This window comes from Somniosus microcephalus, chromosome 1 (genome assembly GCF_052327205.1).
Source record: "Somniosus microcephalus isolate GS21.2 chromosome 1, FLI_Smic_1.0, whole genome shotgun sequence".
Classification (NCBI taxonomy): domain Eukaryota; kingdom Metazoa; phylum Chordata; class Chondrichthyes; order Squaliformes; family Somniosidae; genus Somniosus; species Somniosus microcephalus.
In genome coordinates this window covers 253,170,144-253,188,455 of record NC_140987.1, presented here as the reverse complement: position 1 = coordinate 253,188,455, position 18,312 = coordinate 253,170,144, and the positions used below count along the sequence as shown (strand labels likewise).

The 18,312-nt window shown below is 45.7% G+C and overlaps 1 protein-coding gene across 3 annotated transcripts in view; it reads right to left on the bottom strand.

Moving 5' to 3' along the window:
• The window catches only part of megf10 (multiple EGF-like-domains 10), a 267,435-nt gene that overhangs the window by 19,605 nt on the left and 229,518 nt on the right, over positions 1 to 18,312 (bottom strand). For all 3 annotated transcript variants that reach the window (XR_015078906.1, XM_085992076.1, XM_085992069.1), the window contains exons 16-20: positions 11,991 to 12,119; positions 9,799 to 9,927; positions 6,956 to 7,084; positions 2,542 to 2,670; positions 225 to 461 (exon numbers count right to left, since the gene is read on the bottom strand). Coding sequence is in view for 2 of the 3 variants with exons in the window: in XM_085992076.1 (XP_085848202.1) it covers positions 225 to 461; positions 2,542 to 2,670; positions 6,956 to 7,084; positions 9,799 to 9,927; positions 11,991 to 12,119 (753 nt within the window). In the remaining variant the exon portion in view is untranslated. The remainder of the gene's footprint in view (positions 1 to 224; positions 462 to 2,541; positions 2,671 to 6,955; positions 7,085 to 9,798; positions 9,928 to 11,990; positions 12,120 to 18,312) is intronic.

Genomic DNA, 18,312 nt, shown 5'->3' with positions numbered 1-18,312 from the left:
TGAGATTGTTAGATTTTTGTTAGGCAAAGAGATTAAGGGTTACGGAACCAAGGTGGGTAGATGGAGTTATACAGATCAGCCATGGTCTCATTGAATGGTGGAACAGGCCTGAGGGGCTGAATGGCCTCCTCTTGTTCCTATGCAATAACATTTTTCTGCTCTACAATAAACGTTAACAGTTGATTAGGATTTGGCACACAAGGTTGGCACTGGGAATTTCTCACCTGAGATGGTGTAATCCGCATTCATGACTCTAAGGGCAGGTGAGTAGGTCACGGCTGCCATGTTTGTCTCTTTCCCCTTTTGCTTCCGCCGGTACATGATGAAGAGCAATAGGAGGAAGAGGACAATCAGGAGGAGGATGACAATCCCCACTGTGGCTCCAATCTGATGGGAGTCAGCAGGAATGGCTGTGCTGGTCCGACTAAGGCTGTTGAGATTGCCCACAATGATAACACCAGCTGGAAAATGTGAAAAAGATGATGATTTTAAAATGGCATAATATTTACAGCACAGAAACAGGCCCAGTCTGTCCTGGGCTGGGTTTCAATCACCTGGGGCTGGGAATTTTCCACGGTATCTTTTTTGCCCCAATATACTGTTCACTGTAACTGCAGGCAGAGTGTGTATTGGTCAAAGTGGGAATCTTCAACAACAACAACTAGCATTTATATAGCGCCTTTAATGTAGTAAAATGTCCTAAGGCACTTCACAGCGAGCAATTATCAAACAAAATTTGACACAGAGCCACACAAGGAGATATTAGAACAGGTGCTTGGTCAAAGAGGTAGGTTTTAAGGAGCATCTTAAAGGAGGAAAGAGAGGTAGAGAGGCGGAGAGGTTTAGGGAGGGAATTCCAGAGCTTAGGGCCTAGGCAGCTGAAGGCACGGCCGCCAATGGTGGAGCAATTAAAATCGGGGATGCTCAAGAGGCCAGAATTGGAGGAGCGCAGAGATCTCGAAGGGTTGTAGGGCTGGAGGAGGTTACAGAGATAGGGAGGCGGCGAGGTCATGGAAGGATCTGAAAACAAGGAAAATCGAGGCGTTGCTTAACCGGGAGCCAATGTTGGTCAGCGAGCACAGAGGGTGATGGGTGAACAGGACATGGTGCGGGTTAGGATACGGGCAGCAGCGTTTTGGATGACCTCAAGTTTACGGAGGATAGAATGTGGGATGAAGCATTCATTGAAACCAGCTGATTCAAATGTCCCAGGTGCTAGAGAGTCAACCCAACACAGCAGCCGTGGCTGAAGGGTGATTCCATGGAACCCGAGATATTCAAGTCAGATGATTTCAACGTGCATGTGCTACAGTTAAAACTCTCCAAAAACCGCCTCCAGCACCTCAGTCAAAATCTACCAACGGTGTGTTCAGTCACAGTGCGCCCTGATCTCCTACATGGCACAAGGAAGACATCGATCTCCCCTCACAGCGTGGACATGATTTGGACAGAAGTCAGGAGGGAGTGGAGTCAAAATGTGCAGATGATACCAAAGTAGGAGATATAGTCAACTCTTCAGAAGACCAAAGGAAGGTACAACGGGGATAGTGAGACGATGGGAGAATAGGGCTAAGAAGTGGCAGGTGAAATTCAATGTCAGTAAGTGTGTGGTGATGCATTTTGGTTAATAGAATACCTGTAGATTCGACAGCGTGGGGGAGCAGAGTGATTTCGGAGATACAGGATATTAAAAGCAGCACCCCGGGCTGATAAAGCCATTAAAAAAAGGCTGATGGAATTCTCGGTTTTATCTCAAGGTATAGTATATTGAAGCCAAGTGATAATAATGAACCTTTATAAAACAATAAGCCTCAGTTAGAGCACTGTGTACTGTATTGGACTCCACACTGTAGGAAGGATATTGAGGCTTTAGAGAGGTTACAGCATAGATTCACTGGGATGCTGCCTGGTATGAGGAAATATAAATAAGACTACTTGAAAAATTGCAGCTTATTTCATTAGAACAATGCAGATATGAAAGAAATGTAAGGACGGACAGGATAAATAGAAGCAGACTGTTTCCAATAGGTGAGGGTCTAGAACGAGGGACCATAGATACAAGATTAAATGTAAGAGATTTGGAACAGAGAGCAGGAGAAACTTCTTCACACACAGAGTTGTGAGGCTGTGGCATTCACCTCCGGAGTTAGTGCTTGAGGCAGAAACATTCAGGATTAGGCTGGATAGGCGGATGAAGAAAAAGGGGATGAAGGGATATGGGAAGAGGGTGGGTAAATGTGATTGGAACTATGTGCTCACATGGAGGGTAAAGGCTGACATAGACTGGATGGCCGAATGGCCTGTTTCCGTGCTGTTACTTCTTTGTAGAATTCCTCTTCCATAAAGCAGTGCTTCAGTCTGGCTGAGCATTTCGATAAGACTGAAACTTGTTTATTAATACACATCCAGGAATTGAGAGTTCAATACTGAACTTAATGGTTTTTAACTGAAGAGGTTCACTGATCTTCCAGATTTAAGAAGGCAAGCAAGCTTGTGAACAGATATAATGCACGGCTACTGCACTGGGAATGAACATCGTACCTTGGTCACACCTTGAACCCTTCCATCCTGGGCTGCAATAACAGGTGCCTTTAATATGGTCACAGGTTGAGTTGTTCAGGCAGTCACACACCTGCCGACAGCCATAACCATAGGTCCCTGATAGACATCCTGTAAGGCATCAACAGTGTGGTCAGATAGGACGTACCAAACATTCCTGGAAGTCTCCAGTCTTTATAATTGATCACACAGGACCCATTCATCATTATACATGAAATGAAAAAACCTCTTGTCTAACACATGGTTAACAAGTGTTTTCGTTGAGTGAGCTTTTACTGTTTTGTTGAAAGAAAGACTTGCAGCGCCTTCCATGATCTCAGGTTGTCCCACAGCGCTTTACAGCCAATGAAGTACTTTTTGAAGTGTAGCCACTGTTGTAATGTAGGAAACACAGTAGCCAATTTTCAACAGCAAGCTCCCACAAAGAGCAATGTGATAATGACCAGATAATCTGTTTTTTAATGATGATGGTTGAGGGATAAATATTGGCCAGGACACCGGGGAGAACCCCCCTGCTCTTCTTCAAAATTGCACCACAAGATCTTTTACATCCACCTGAGGGGGCAGACAGGGCTTTGGTTCTACATTTCATCCAAAAGATGGCACCTCTGACAGTGCAGCACTCACACAGTACTGCATTGGGAGTGTTAACCTAGCTTTATGTGCTCAAATCCCTGGAGTGGGACTATGAACCACAACCTTCTGACTTAGAGACAAGTGTGCTACCCACTGAGCCACAGCTCGACAAACACTAAGTTAGCAAAATTGCTGCATGCAAAGATATAATCCATACAAAGCTGAAAAATAAAATTTTGCATAAACATATTTTATTAATAATGAACTACAATAGCAATCCTGGAGTTAATATATTTTAACCTGCTCTCGTGCCTTGCCAGAAAGATATTTTAAAATTGCAGAAAACAAATAGTTGAGCTGATTTTCCTCTCTGTTGTGCCTTGTATGCGCCAGTTTGTTGGGTCTAACAGAGCAGGAAATTTGGTGGAGAACTGGCTCACAGAAAAATGTTCACTGAATCTTTTAAATTTACTGCTTAGCACCCAGTAACCTTGGGTGGCCATTATGTAACAGGCGTGAACAAGTGGGAGATTCATTAAGTGTATTTCCAACACTACACTACCTCCCTGCACCACTGGCGGCCGCGCCTTCAGCTGCCTGGGCCCTAAGCTCTGGAATTCCTCCCTATCCCTCTCCGCCTCTCTATCTCTCACTCCCCCTTTAAGACGCTCCTTAAAACCTATCTCTTTGACCAAGCTATTGGTTATCTGCCCTAATATCTCCTTATGTTCTTAACGATAGATTTTTGGATACTAAGGGAATCAAGGGATATGGCGATAGTGTGGGAAGGTGGAGTTGAGGTCGAAGATCAGCCATGATTTTATTGAATGGCGGAGCAGGCTCGAAGGGCCAAATGGCCTACTCCAGCTCTTATTTCTTATGTTCTGATGTGGCTCGGTGTCAAATTTTGACTGATAATTGCTCCCGTGAAACATCTTGGGACGTTTTACTATGTTAAAAGTGCTATATAAATGCAAATTGTGATTGTTGTTGTTGCACCCATCCAAATCTGCACTTTTAATTTTCAGTGAACATTTTTCTGTGGGCCAGTTCTCCACCAAATTTCCTGCTCTGTTATACCCAACAAACTGGCGCACACAAGGCACAAGAGAGGAAAATCAGCTCAACTATTTGTTTTCTGCAATTTTAAAATATCTTTCTGGCAAGGCACGAGAGCAGGTTAAAATAATTTTGCTATCAGCATATTAACATTCTGGCAATATTTGTACCAGTTAAAGGAAAAATTTGCAGGGCTATGGGGGAAAAAGCTGGGGAGTGGGACTAATTGGATAGCTCTTTCAAAGAGCCGGCACAGGCACGATGAGCCGAATGGCCTCCTTCTGTGTTGTATCATTCTATGATTACAATTCTTAATCAGCCCCATTCGGTCAATGGGCTAATTAAAATTGCAGTTGAATATATCACCACTAGATGGGGCAGCAATACTAGGGCAGCAGGAACTGTACAAACAGTAACAACTATCTGCCTTCAGCAACTAATTCTTTCACTCAGAGAAGACATCAGTTGATGGGCTCGATGTGGAACGCACAGAAGTCCATGAGTTCCTCACATTTAGGGCGCGATCTTGCCAGCCCTGGGCAGGCAGGTTTGGAGGCGGGACTGCAGGGAAAATGGCAGAGTCTGGGTGCCCATTCCGCCCCCGTGCCATCTTCCCAGGAGGCGGGTAGCTGACCCACGCTGGGTCCTGTCTCCTGGAGGCGGGAAGGGGATTACAGCCGCTTAACTGCCTGTTAACAGGTAGTTAACAGGCAGTTAAGAGGATTATCCCCATTTTTCCAGGAGAGCCGTGGGCTTCCCGACATCGGGAAACCCCGCCAGGGTCAGCGAGGCGAGCAGTGGGTCTGCAGGGGTCGGAAGGGTGCAAAAGTGCGCTGTGAAGGTAAGTGATGGGTGCAAGTGTGGAGAGGTGAGTATGTGAGGTGAGTGGAAATTGATAGAAAATGTTTACTTACCTTTGTTTCTTCCTGCAGGCTTCAACAGTTGGGGATGCGGAGACTCTCACATCTCACCGGCAGAGGTGATAGATGGCTGCTGCATTCCCTGATGCAACAGCCATCTAATTTCTGCTGACAAAAGAGGTTTGATGAGTCTTGAATACAAGAACTCGTCAAACAACATAGAATGTCAGTGTTTGACAGCTTCACAGAGCTGTCAAACGATGACAATTCATCTGTCAAAATTTTTGACAGATGAAACATCATACGCTGATGTTCTCTGTAACCGGCTTCCCCTTAATTGGCCGGCTAAGCCCGCTGGGCGGGCTTAACAAGGTCAATCGAGGGAAAATAACGTGGGTTGGCCAGAAGTCGATAGAGAAGGGACTAAAACCCGACAAGCAGCTGTCCCACCTCCAACGCGCCTCCATTGACAAAATCGCCCCCTTAGTGTTTGAGGTATAGATGGGAATGTAGTTAAGAGGGGACCGAGGAGACAATTAGTGGTGGAGAGTCGCTGCTCACGATGGGGTCTCTTCTACATTGGAGAGACCAAACGCAGATTGGGCGATCGCTTTGGGGAGCATCTCCGTTCAGTCCGCAAGGGTGGCCCTGAGCTTCCGGTCACCTGTCACTTTAATTCTCTGCTCCACTCCCACTCTGACCCCTCTGTCCTTGGACTCCTACACTGTTCTAATGAAGCTCGCCGCAAGCTCGAGGAGCAGCACCGCATCGTTCTATAAGGTACTTTACAGCCTTCTGGACTCAACAACAAGTTCAACAATTTCAGATCATAAGCACTCCTCCCATTTTTTAGGACAGCAGGTGCTGGTAATGATTCTGCTGTAACCATTTTCAGCTCCTCCAGGCCCATCTTTTGTTTCTTTACTTGTCCCATTACCATCTCCTTTTGCCTTGCACCATCGTCCCTTTTGTCATTTAATCTCTCCTGCCTTCCACCCTAATACAGACCTTCCCCTTTTGTTCTTTCTTCCCCCTTTCCCTGCTCCTGACTTGCTTAAAAACTGTTACATCTCTAACTTTTTCCAGTTCTGACGAAACGTCACCGACCTGGAAATATTGCTGGTGTTCTCAATGCTAAAAATTTATCAGCACTTTTCACACCCTCTGGACGTCCCAAAGCACTTTTCAGCCAATTAAATATTTTTGAAGTGTAGTCACTGTTGTAATGTAGGAAACTTGGCAGCCAATTTGCGCCCACAAACAGCAATGTGATAATGACCAGATAATCTGTTTTTATTGATGGTGATTGAGGTTGTGAAAGATGCTATATAAATGCAAGTCTTTCTTCTTCTAAAGAGAATGGGATCTTTTAAGGCCACCTGAGAGAGCAGATGGGGCCTCAGTTTAATGTCCAATCAGAAAGACGGCTCAAGTCTCTGGAGTGGGACTTGAACCCACAGCCTTCTGACTCAGAGGCGAGAGTGCTGCCCACTGAGCCACGGCGAACACGAATTACTAAGCTTGCAGCTCTCGAAATGCAACCTCTTTTTCGACTTAATAATTCTGGTTCTCCACAAATTTCTAGTAACGAATGTCATAAACTAGATGGAGAAGAACCAAAAAACATCAGAGTATTTTTTAGAAAGAAAAGGCCATTGGGGCCAAGAAGCTCATAGCTCTTTGCTAAATTAGAGCCCCCAACGACCGTTCGTTCTAAAAGCACCTATTGATTCAACTTTTTCTTTTCAGAACGGTAACTCATGCCACAAGATGATGACTCCTCATAGAATCTTACAGCACAGAATGAAGCCATTCGGCCCATCATGCCTGTGCCCTTTTGGCACTCAACGTTTTCACCCGGCTTCTGCTCTTGCCGCAGACCTCTTCATTTTCCCACTTACTCTGTTGACAGTGTTTGCCCATAAATCCAATGCGACAGGTGCACTGCCCTGAGATGTGGTCACAGTCCGCTCCATTCTGACACTGGCACAGCTCGGCACAGTCCTTCCCATAATAACCTAATGGGCACCCTGCAGTCACAAAAAAATGCAACGTGAAACCACTAACAAAAATAATTTCAAATTGAATCACTACATGTAATGCAGAGATAACGGACCAGAATTTGCTGTCAAAGTAACGGCAAGGCTAATTGCGCTCATAAGGGACAGATGCGCGGTTAAATGTGAAGATCCTAAAGTTGCTGTCCGAGTTGCACCACTCCTCCGCCAACGTCATGAAAACGGCATCTTGTCCTTAGCCTCCCCGATTTCTTTTAGGAATATGCTAGATTTCCCTGTTAATTGCCCATTAAACTCGCCACAGAAAGTTAAGTGGTCATTACAAGCATAAGTACCCGTTTAACGACGTGATAAGTGTTAATTGCTGCCAATCAACCTTTCTGGCACCGAAAATTAACTTCCAAGTGCGGAGTCTCATTCCTTCAGGTTTCAAATTTCTCGGAGATCTTAAAAATATCAAATTTTTAAAAAAACACTCCTTTCTGTCTCTTTTTTCTCTTTCTTTCTAGTCTTTCCTTCCCTCTCTTTATAGAAACATAGAAGATAGGAGCAGGAGTAGGCCATTCGGCCCCTCGAGCCTGCTCCGCCATTCAATGCGATCATGGCTGATCATCCAATTTCAGTACCCTGTCCCTGCTTTCTCCCCATACCCCTTGATCCCCTTAGCCTTAAGAAATATATCTAACTCCTTCTTGAATATATTTCTCTTTCTTTACCTGATTTGATATTGAATTTACCCCCTTTAATTCACCTTCCTTCTCAGTCTGTGTGCTGTTTATTTCTCAATCCTTCAACCTGATTGGTTAAGGGGATGCCCAGTTACTTTCCCTGTTCACTCAGGTCCCAGATGCCCAGTTTCTCTCACTGCGACAATATCAGCTCGCACTTTAAGCAACTTTGTTGGCCAAAATGTTTTGAGCTGAAGGGAGCAGGGGCAAGTCTAACCAACAGCAGGCACGGTTCGATGCCCTGCTAATGCAAAATCTGGCCCAATGTAAGCTGCACATTACTGTATTTTTTACAATCACCTACAGCCAGTAACGTCAATCCTAATACAATTCCTGTCTGGTTGTGTGGCACATTATTAGTTCTCCTCTTACTACAACTGGGAGCCTATCATCCATTTCAAACTTCAGGCATCTTCAGAGGCTGGTATGCACAGCGAGAGAGAGAGAGAGAGAGAGAAAGAAAGAAAGAGAGAAAGGAAGAGAGAAAGAAAGAAAAAGAGAAAGAAAACCTGTTCCGCCACTCAACCAGACCATGGCTGATCTGTAACTCAACTCCATCTACCAGTCTTGGATTCCTAACCCCTAGCAAGCTGGCTTCAAGTCAGAAAGCAGAGAGTAGGGGTAAAGGGTAGCTAGTCACAGTGGCAGAAGGTGGGTAGTGGTGTTCCACAAGGATCAGTGCTGGGACCACTGTTGTTCACAATTTACATTAACGATTTAGACTTTGGAATCAAAAACACAATTTCTAAATTTGTGGATGACACCAAATGGGAGGGGGGAGGTGGGAGGAGTCAATACTGAGGAGGACTGCAACAAATTACAGGAAGACATTAATAAACTTGCAGAATGGGCATATAATTGGAAAATGAAGTTCAACACAGATAAATGTGAGGTATTACATTTTGGTAGGAAGAATAGGGAGGTCACTTATTACTTGGAGGGTGTGAGTCTAGGTCGGGTAGAGGAACAAAGGGATCTCGGAGTACAAATACACAAATCACTAAAAGTTGCGCCAGAGGTTAGCAAGGCCATAAAAAAAGCAAACCAAGCACTAGGGTTTATTTCTAGAGGTATAGAATTGAAAAGTAGGGAAGTTATGCTAAACCTGTATCGAACCTTGGTTAGACCACACTTAGAGTACTGCGTACAGTTCTGGTTGCCATATTATAAAAAGGATATAGAGGCACTGGAGAGGGTGCAGAGAAGATTTACAAAGATGATACTAGAAATGTGAGGGTATACATATCAGGAAAGGATGAACAGGCTGGGTCTCTTATTTTTCTCTTGAAAGAAGGCTGAGAGATGGCCTAATAGAGGTCTTTAAAATTATGAAAGGTTTTGATAGAGTGGATAGAGAGAGAGTATTTCCACTTGTGGGGAAGAGCATAACTAGAGGCCATCAATATAAGATAGTCACCAAAATATCCAATAGGGAATTCAGAAGAAACTTCTTTACCTAAAGAGTGGTGAGAATGTGGAACTCGCTACCACAGGGAGTGGTTGAAGCGTTGATGCATTTAAGGGGAGGCTGGACAAGCATATGAGGGAGAAGGGAATACAGGGTTATGCTAATAGATTTACATGAGGAAAGACGGGAGGAGGCTCGAGTGGAGCATAAAGGCTGGCATGGACCGGTTGGTCCGAATGGCCTGTTTCTGTGCCGTATATCCTATGTAATCCTAATACCCTTGTCTAACAGGTACAGAATTTACTGAAATATTTTAAGACTTTTAAGCAGAGCCACGTTATAACTGACAATTTGAAATTGGCGCTAATGTCAATGGATAATTGGTTAGCGTTTTTTTTGTCCAATATAAATGGCTGCCAGTTTTAAATGTGGACGTTTTAAGTGTACTAGATAAATACTTCTTTTTTAATTCCACTTGAGACTGCAATTAAAGGTCAGTAGGCTGTGCTACATTATTAACAAAGGGAGCAGGTGCTGGAAACGCTCAGCAGGTCAGCTAGCGTCTGTGGAGAGGTTGAAGAGGTCCTTACTCTGCGTGCAATACAGTCCAGTCCAGCCCGGCGTGCACTTGCATTCCCCGTCGTAAGCACTGCAGTGGGCTCCATTGTGGCAGTTACAGGTGTGGATACAGTTCGGTCCCCAGTATCCAGGTGGACAGGCTAAAGAAACAAATAGAAAGGCAGGATTCATCATCTGTCACCTTGACTCATATCAACTGCATCTCAATTTCCCGGTCAAAATTCCTGTATATTTAAAGAGAGAGTTTTGCTTTTAAGTCACAGAAGTTACGAAGAACTTTCAATAACTTTCAAAAGGGCATTGGATAAATTGGATAAAGGAAACATTTACAGGGCTATGGGAAAAGAGCAAGGGGAGTGGGTATAATTAAATCTGAGATTGATTGATTTTTGCTAGACAAGGGTATAAAAGGATATGGAGCCAAGGTAGGTGGATGGAGTTAAGCTACAGATCAGGATCGAGGGACTGAATGGCCTACTCCTGTTCCTATGTTCCTAATTGGATAACTCTTTCAAAGAGACGGCACAGCACGATGGGCTGAATGGCCTCCTTCTGTGCTGTATGATTCTCTAAGATCATAAAAAAGTCAATTGAAATCTTTCATACAAAGGCAAAGAGTTAAGTTAAACTTGTACAAGAACTTAGTTAGGCCATACTTGGGAGTAAAGCAAGGGTATCAGAAGCAATGGAACCAGTTCAGTGTGGCTTCAGGGCTATAGGGCAAGAGCAGGGGAGCAGGGCTAATTGGACAGCTCTTTCAAAGAGCTGGCACGGGGTGATGGGCCAAATGGCTCCTTCTGTGCTGTATCATTCTACGATTCTATTAGTGCTTTTTCTTTCCTGATTTTTAATATTTAAATGGTGAACAGGCTTGGAGAAACTGAACCATTCTAATTGAAACATACACAATTCTTACAGGGCTTGACAAGGTAGATGCAGGGAGGACGTTTCCCCTGGCTGGGGAGTCTAGAACCAGTGGTCACAGTCTCAGAATAAGGGGTCGGCCATTTAGGACTGAGATGAGGAGAAATTTCTTCACTCGGAAGGTGGTGAATCTTTGGAATTCTCTACCCCAGAGGGCTGTGGAGGCTCAGTCGTTGAGTATATTCAAGACAGGGATCGATAGATTTTTGAATATTATGGGAGTCAAGGGATATGGGGATAGTGCAGGAAAGTGGAGATGAGGTAGAAGATCAGCCATGATCCTATTGAACGGCGGAGCAGGCTCGAAGGGCCAAATGGCTCCTATTTCTTATGTTCTTAACCAGCAATGAGAGGAAACTGCTTCAATGTCATTAGGTAGAGTTATTAATCCAGGGTACTTTAGCGATTGTCATTTTAACTGCATCTCTTCATTTAGTTTCTCTGATCTGTTGTTTCTCCTAGTCAGTTTCCCTGAATATGTCATCAACATCATTTATCAACAACAAAAAATCATTATACTATTCATAGAATCAAGCAGCACAGAAGGAGGCCATTCGGCCCGTCGAGCCTATGCCGGCTCTTTGAAAGAGCTATCTAATTAGTCCCACTCCCCTGCTCTTTCCCCATAGCCCTGCAAATGTTTTCCTTTTCAAGTATTTATCCCATTCCCTTCTGAAAGTCACTATTGAATCTGCTTCCACTGCTCTTTCAGGAAGCGCATTCCAGATCACAACTCACTGCGTAAAAAAAAATCTCCTCATGTCGCCTCTGGTTCTTTTGCCAATTACCTTAAATCTGTCTCCTCTGGTTACTGACCCTTCTGCCAGTGGAAACAGTTTCTCCCTATCCGCAAAACCTCTCATGATTTTGAACACCTCTATTAAATCTCCCCCTTAACCTTCTCTGCTCTAAGGAGAACAACCCCAGCTTCTCCACGTAACTGAAGTCCCTTGCCCCTGGTACCATTCCAGTAAATCTCCTCTGCACCCTCGTCAAGGCCTCGACATCCTTCCTAAAGTGTACTGCCCAGAATTGACCACAACACTCTAGCTGGGGCCTAACTGATGATCAGTAAAAGTTTGGAGAGGATTTGTTTGTATCAATTGAAATAATGTAACAATTAAAATATTCATTTAGATTTACAGACTGTTCGATTTTGTACGAATAAAAGCTCGTATAAGAATAAATCAATTTGAGGGAGAACAGACACTTTTTTTTTTAAACCCGCTTAATAAATAACTTTTTTTTTAATCCACAGGAAAGAAATGTTGATATTTACATTGGGAGCAGTCACTTCCAATCCACCCTGGGTAGCACTGGCAGGAACCATCGATGGGATTGCACGTTCCATTGTTTGTGCAAGTGCAGGATCCAGCACAACTCTTCCCAAACCAACCACTGGGACACACTGTAAAACAGAAATGTGATCTTCAGACTCAGTGGGCGCCAGAAAAATAAACTAAAAAACAAAATGATAGGAGGCATCATGGTTTTGATTAAGTAGTACTTGCTTATTTTATGTCAGTGAAGTAACGCCAATGTGTGCAGAACTGTCAACACTGATATTAAGGGAGATTTGCAAATCATAAAATCATATCTCAATTATTTTCTTGTTTTTGTAGATTCCAGGTTAACCAAACAGTAACTGTCACTCACTCAGGCTGATTATTTAAAGATAACATTGCCAGTGAATTAATTACAGAAAATAAGATGCAAGCCATTTTATTTTTAAATTCGGAAGAGAACGCAAAGTCTGTTTGAAGAATGGACTCAGTCGAGAATATTTTTGTGGACTTTATGGGCTGAGAGTGTTTTCCCTGTGGTGGGATCACCCTGTGCAGATGCGTGGGGGACTGGTTTGTTAAAACTCCAGAGAACGCATGGCAATTGGCTGTGACAAAAGAACTGTCAGTCATCCGGAATGTACGGGTTCGCCCGACAGTCCTGGGAAAAGGAAGGGGGCCATTGAACTTGAATTTATTAGAAAGCCACTCTAATCTGCAAAAGCACTTCTCACCTCCATCTCAGAAGAGAAGCAGAACAATGAACCCACTAGCCTCAGCCAGCCGAAGAGGAGCCAGTTTTTCCCAACACAAAGACCGAAAGATATGTCCCAGACTTAGGGCCATTAATCCAATCACGGAATACTCATGGGTCCGATGATGACCCATCACTGATTAAGCACCGGAGTGCTTAGAAACAAAAGGATTTTAAAGATTGGCGGGAAAGATAGGGGTAGCCAGACTCCTATTCTTTTCCACCATTCTCTCTCTCTCTCTCTTTCGCTCCCGCTCCAACAAGATCGACCTAACAAGAAGTACCAGAGAAACCGCCGAGCAGAGCGATCGAAACCGACCGCGTGTGGGGGTAAGCACAGTCTCGAGTATCCCAAGCCGGTAACCCAATATCCCAGGCGAGCTGGGTGAGCTGTAAGGGCTCTCAGAAGTGAAGTTTTTGGGCTATTCTGATTCAGCCAGGCGAAGGGACTTATGTGACTGGGTAATTCGTTGGTAGGGGTGGAATTAGAGCCCACCATAGCAACAAGGGAATTACTGCTTGTTATAGTCCCCAGTTTTGTACTGAATGTATGTTGTTTGTAACCTGGATTTTATTCTCCACAGAGACAGTGATTTTGTTTAGTAGTGCATGTTTTAGCCAGTGTATGTTAGACCAAATAAATATAAGTTTGATTTTTCACTGAAGCATTCCTGTCCGTGACTTATTTAATTTACACTCTGAATAATAATTCCCGGGTATAGAACTTTCGTAAGGCGGGGGCAATTCGAACCGTCCGCCTAGCAATTGGGCTAGGATCAAAAACCGCTTACATCTCTTGGTGACCAGCAGCAGGACCTGGGTTAAAGGAGTGTAAATCTGTCATGGACAGCGCTTCTGGTGAAAGATCCCAAATGGAGGAAAGGATTTCTTCATATGTGTTTAAGAAGGTTAACATCACTAAGAAGTGGGTGCGAGGCTTGTTGCGTGCTGAGCGTCCGGTGGACGCAGCGGCAGAATGGACGGAGGGCAAGGAAAAGGCGATACGGCTCGTCTGTCTACAAAGACAAGTACAACTGCTAGATAAGCAGGTGGCTAAGTTAGAGGCAGAGCTCAGGGAGTCCAAGGCACAGTCAGACGCAAGGGCTGTAGTAGGGAGCAGGTTATGCATGGAGCTAAGGGATGAGAAGTAGGGAAGAATAAGCCAGAAGGAAACCTTCCGTAACCATAAGGAGTTCCTGCAATGCCAGGTAACTGAGGCAAAAGCAAACGAGAGGGTGGTTAGGGAGAACGCTCGCTTGTCGAGTGAGGTAAAGGTGCTGGGAGAGCAGTTGAAGGATATTCAGGTGGCATACAGAGTCGCCAGCACTGGAGGGATTGATAAGGGTAATCATGGTCCTTGCCAGGAGCAGATCCGGAATTTGACCGATGCTCTATCTAAGGCCAAAGGGACGGTCTGCTTGGTAGCTCCGGGAGTGGCCCGGGTAGATGAGGAAGAGCAGGAGGGAGATAAGGAGGACTGTGAGGCAGAGGAGAACGCTCGACCACCGTCCGAAGTGCCGGGACCAGGAACAATGTGCCCTGTCCGGCAGCGGAAATACAGTGCGCCCGTAGGCGGTCAAGAGCAAGGAGCACTGCAGAGTGACTTCGTGGCCCCGTATACGACCCCCCAGCTGCAGGCAATGGTCTCTAACCTGACCAAACTGACCAGCACAGGGGACCCATCTGTCCATTTTACGGATGTGGAGCAGGTGGGGGGGGATCAATAATTGTAACGAAGCTGAGACAGCCAAATTACTTTTACTTTCCCTGGATAGTAGCTTGTGTAGTGTATGTACCTTTAAGAGCGAACTACTTTTACAGCTCCTGTATACTGTAGTACCGGCAGTGACCACACCTGTATATAAGCCTTGAGCATGCCTCTGTACCCCCAGTCTTGAGACTACTCTACTCCAGTAAATACCTGTTGATTGTTAAGTTACAGCATCCGTGTGGTTATTGAAAAACATCATACTCTCCGAATCACGGATCTAACAGTGGTGACGAGTGTCGATTCGAATCTACCTGCAACTCTGCATTTCCCTTCGAGGATTCGCTCTTGAGGGCGGTGGAAGAAAGTCGAGGCCAGAAGCACGGGCGTCGACCACGAGCAACCGCCCAGTTGTCCGGCAGAGAGTGAACATCGCAGGGGAGGCTGTGGAGAGCCGGGCTTGGTTCCCCAGCCATGACGATCAGCAACAGGCTGACGGTGGCATAGTGGTTAGCACTGTTGCCTCACAGCGCCAGGGACCCGGGTTCAAATCTGGCCTCGGGTGACTGTCTGTGTGGAGTTTGCACATTCTCCCCGTGTTTGCGTGGGTTTTCTCCGGGTGCTCCGGTTTCCTCCCACAGTCCAAAGATGTGCGGGTTAGGTTGATTGACGATGATAAAAATTGACCCTTAATGTTAGGGGGGATTAAATACGTGGGGTTACGGGGATAGGGCTTGGGTGGGATGGCTGTCGGTGTAGGGACCGGGTGCTAGGGTTTGGATGATCAGCCATGATCTCGTTGAATGGCGGAGCAGGCTCGAAGGGCTGAATGGCCTACTCCTGCTCCTATGTTTCTATGACAGGTACAGCGCAGACCCTTCCCGGACAGCGGCGGCTGGAGCCGACCGACGGTGGAGAAAAAGCCGAGCAGCGTCGACGGGGTAAGATAGAGGGTGAAGCGCACAGGGCGCAGCCGGGGGTTGAAAACCAAGTGGCGTCGAGGAAAAACAAAACGGAGAGAGAGAGGGTAAAGCAGCAGCTGGGTTCAGGACCGAGCGGCGGAAACGGGAAAGGCGCACAGAAAAAAAAAACGCGCAGAGCACAGCCAGGGCTCAAGGGCTGAACAGTGTCCGCGGGGAGAAGGAAGAGCGCGGGAGATGCCATTTTTAGAAGCCGCAGTGGAGAAGAAGGGCGAGCGCGGGAAGAAAGGAAAGCACGGGAGACGCCATTTTGTGCCAGTAGAGAAGGGAAAGCGCGGAAGACGTCATTTTTGACAGTTAAATCACACCCAGGGATGCCGAAGAGTGGCAGTATCTCTACGTTCGACAATGAAGTCGAAGATTGGGCGACATATGTGGAACGTATTGAGGTGTACTGCAGGGCGAATGAAGGGCCAGATGCTAGGAAAGCACTGGTTTTGTTAAATTCCATGGGTGCAAAAACTTATGGGTTACTGCGAAACCTAATAACCCCAGAGAAGCCTGTGAACAAGAATTTCGAAAGCATAGTAGAAATCCTACAGGACCACTTAAACCCCACACCGCTGCTGATTGCAGAACGATTTAAGTTCCATAAAAGTAACCAACACAAAGACGAAAGCAATGCTGAGTACTTAACGGAACTGCGCAAGCTATCGAAACACTGCCAGTTTGGAATGGGACTAGCAGATACGTTAAGGGACAAGTTTGTGTGTGGGCTGCAAAGTGAAGGAACCCAGAAACGGCTTCTATCAGAAAAGGATCTTACGCTGGACAAGGCTTTCAGTATGGCAGTATCACATGAAGCAGCCACAAGGGGCGCTGCAGAGATACAATGGAGACCGCAAGAATATGGCACCAAAGAAATGTCCTATGGAACAGGGAAGTGTTATCGCTGCAGCAGAACAACACACGACCAGAAGGATTGTTGGTTCAAGGACCAAGTGTACAGACAGTGTGGAAAAGCAGGACACATAGCAAGAGTCTGCAGGTCTGGGAAGAAAACCAACAGCAAGAAATCTCCGCAGGAGAAGTACAAAAAGGTACACAAGGTGATGGACAGTAGTTCAGACGAACAGAAAAGTGGCACAGACTCCGGAAGCAAGGAGCTGGGTTGTCTGAAACTACATAAGGTAACCAAAATGGAGGATCACCAGACTATCTGGGTTACACTCAAGATAGACGGAGTCCAAGTGAAAATGGAATTGGACACAGGATCAGCCCTAACAGTCATAAACCAAAGGGACTACAAGCGGCTATTTTCACATATACCCTTGAAAGCTACAGAGATTGTCTTGAAGACGTACACGGGGCAAAAAGTCTACCCCAAAGGAAAAATAAGGGTGAAAGTGATATATAAAGGCCAGGAAATACCTAAAATGGACATATATGTATTGCCAGATGGAGGACCACCACTGCTAGGACGTGAATGGATCCGGAAGATACAATTAGACTGGCATTCCATACAGGCACTGAAGGTTGAGGCCAAAAAGGATGACGACGTCACACCTGGACGACTGTCAAAAATGCTAACTGACGCAAAAGAACTGTTCCAGGAGGGACTCGGAACACTAAAAGGCATAACAGCAACGATTAAAATAGAGGAAAATGCAAGCCCAAAGTTTCTTAAGGCCAGACCAGTGCCTTATGCGATCAGACCAGCTGTCGAAGCAGAGCTGGAAGGGTTGGAACATTCAGGAGTACTGTCCAAAGTAGACTGGAGTGAGTGGGCTACATCCATCGTTCCTGTAATGAAGAGGTCGTTGAGTAATACGCCTGGGGAACCAAAGAAGGTCTGCATCTGTGGGGATTTTAAGGTGACAGTGAACCCAGTCCTTCACACGGTACAATATCCGCTTCCACGAATTGAGGATATTTTCGCCTCGCTATCTGGAGGTAAACGCTTCACCAAAATTGATCTAGCCCAGGCGTACTTGCAAATGGAGGTAGAAGAAGCCTCGAAACAATACCTTACGATCAACACTCAAAGGTCTCTATCAATACAACCGGCTGGTGTTCGGGGTAGCATCGGCTCCGGCTATTTGGCAAAGGGCGATGGATCAAGTCCTGCAAGGGATTCCAGGGACCCAGTGTTATTTGGACGACATCCTGGTCACGGGCGAAAATGACAGTGATCACCTCGCCAACTTGGAGAAGGTGCTCACCAGATTCAAGGAATATGGGCTACGAGCTAATCGCCACAAGTGCGAGTTTTTCCAGAAGCAGATCTCGTATTGTGGCCACGTCATCGATGAAGAGGGGTTACATAAGTCCCCTGAAAACATTGCGGCAGTAGTCAAGGCTCCAGCACCGGAAAATGTGTCACAACTGAGGTCGTTCCTCGGGCTGGTAAACTACTACCATAAGTTCTTACCAAATCTGTCCACGGTATTACACCCACTGAACACCCTACTGCAAACAGGGATACCATGGAAGTGGAATGATGAACGGAGACGAGCTTTCCAGAAGTGTAAAGAATTGATCACATCAAAAGAGGTGTTGGCCCATTTCAACCCAGCACTACCAATTCGGTTGGCATGTGATGCATCACCCTATGGTATTGGAGCGGTGCTGTCGCACAAATTCCCAGACGGGTTGCAGAGGCCAGTAGCCTTTGCGTCTCGGTCACTAACCTCAGCCGAGCGCAACTACGCCCAGATTGACAGGGAGGCCCTCGGCCTAGTATGGGGAGTAAAAAAATTCAACCACTATCTGCATGGGCAGAAGTTCACCTTGCTGACTGACCACCAACCACTTGTCTCCATCTTTAATCTGAAGAAGGGCGTTCCAGTGATGACTGCACAACGGTTACAAAGATGGTCCCTGTTTCTAGGGGTGAATCAATATGAAATAGAATATAAAGGCACGAAACAGCATGG